Source organism: Glycine max, chromosome 20 (assembly GCF_000004515.6).
Source record: "Glycine max cultivar Williams 82 chromosome 20, Glycine_max_v4.0, whole genome shotgun sequence".
NCBI lineage: Eukaryota > Viridiplantae > Streptophyta > Magnoliopsida > Fabales > Fabaceae > Glycine > Glycine max.
The window spans coordinates 27,304,493-27,306,013 of NC_038256.2; the positions used below are offsets into that span (position 1 = coordinate 27,304,493).

Genomic DNA, 1,521 nt, shown 5'->3' on the forward strand with positions numbered 1-1,521 from the left:
TTGTGACATCTTTAAAAGAAGATGCACAAGTGTACATGATATTGTCTAGCCTGGGAATAAAGACAAAGGTTTTTATGTGTGACCTCCCTGTTGTCAGAGAGTTTCCTGAAGTGTTTCTTGAGGATATATCCAATCTGCCACCCGAGAGAGAGAGAGTTTTCCATAGACCTAGTACCTGGTGCTGGACCCGTATCCATAGCCCCTTATAGAATGTCTCCTACAGAGTTATCCAAGCTTAAGAAACAGTTAGAGGAGTTGTTGGAGAAGCGGTTTGTGAGACCGAGTGTGTCTCCATGGGGAGCACTAGTGTTGTTAGTGAAGAAGAAAGATGGGACCATGAGGTTGTGCGTAGACTACCGCTAGTTGAATAAGGTAACGGTTAAGAATAAGTACCCTTTGCCTAGAATAGATGACCTTATGGACCAACTGTTAGGAGCTTGTGTGTTCAGTAAGATAGACCTTAGGTCAGGTTACAATCAGATTCGAGTGAAGTCTGAGGACATACCTAAGACTACTTTTAGGACCCGTTATGGTCACTATGAGTATCTAGTCATGCCCTTTGGTGTGACTAATGCTCCAAGTGTGTTTATGGACTACATGAATAAAGTCTTTCACCCTTACCTTGATAGTTTTGTGGTGGTATTCATAGATGATATTTTGGTATACTCCAAGACTAGAGAGGAACATGAAGAACATTTGAGGATTGTGTTGCATACCCTTAGGGACCGACAACTCTATGCTAAGTTGTCCAAGTGTGAGTTTTGGTTAGAGAAAGTTAGTTACCTAGGGCATGTGATATCTCAAGGGGGCATAACTGTAGATCCATCTAAGATAGAAGTCATTCTTGAGTGGGAGAGTCCTAAATCTGTTTTTGAGATTAGGAGTTTTCTGGGTTTAGCAAGATACTACCGGAGATTCATAGAAGGTTTCTCCAAGTTAGCTTTGCCTTTGACTAGACTGACTCGTAAGGGTCAAGCTTTTGTGTGGGACACCCAATGTGAGCATAATTTTCAGACCCTTAAGGAAAGATTGATGACCGCTCCAGTGCTAGTTTTGCCTAACCCGAGGGAACCCTTTTGAGGTGTATCGTGATGCATCAAAGATTGGTTTAGGAGGAGTGTTGATGCAAAATGTCCAAGTAGTGGTCTATGCTTCTAGACAACTCAAGACTCATGAGAGGAATTATCCCACTCATGATCTGGAGTTAGCTGTTGTGGTTTTTGCCCTTAAGATGTGGAGGCATTACCTGTTTGCCTCCAAGTTTGAGGTGTTTAGTGATCATAAGAGCCTTAAGTAATTGTTTAGTCAGAAAGATCTGAACATGCATCAAAGGAGATGGTTAGAGTTTCTTAAAGATTATGATTTTGAGCTTAGCTACCATCCCGGCAAAGCGAATGTAGTGGCTGATGCCTTGACTAGGAAATCCCTACATATATCGGCCTTGATGGTAAGAGAAATGGATCTCCTAGAACAGTTTAGAGACCTTAGCCTTGCATGTGAGGTTACTCCTAATAGTGTGAG

The 1,521-nt window shown here is 42.1% G+C and overlaps 1 protein-coding gene across 1 annotated transcript; it reads left to right on the forward strand.

The window, feature by feature from the left end:
* Positions 1-210: 210 nt before the first annotated feature.
* On the forward strand, positions 211-1,080 carry LOC102665940 (uncharacterized mitochondrial protein AtMg00860-like). The gene is made up of 2 exons (XM_006606752.1): positions 211-341; positions 723-1,080. Exons 1-2 carry the CDS (start codon positions 211-213, stop codon positions 1,078-1,080), a joined length of 489 nt encoding a protein of 162 aa, XP_006606815.1.
* Positions 1,081-1,521: the final 441 nt, after the last annotated feature.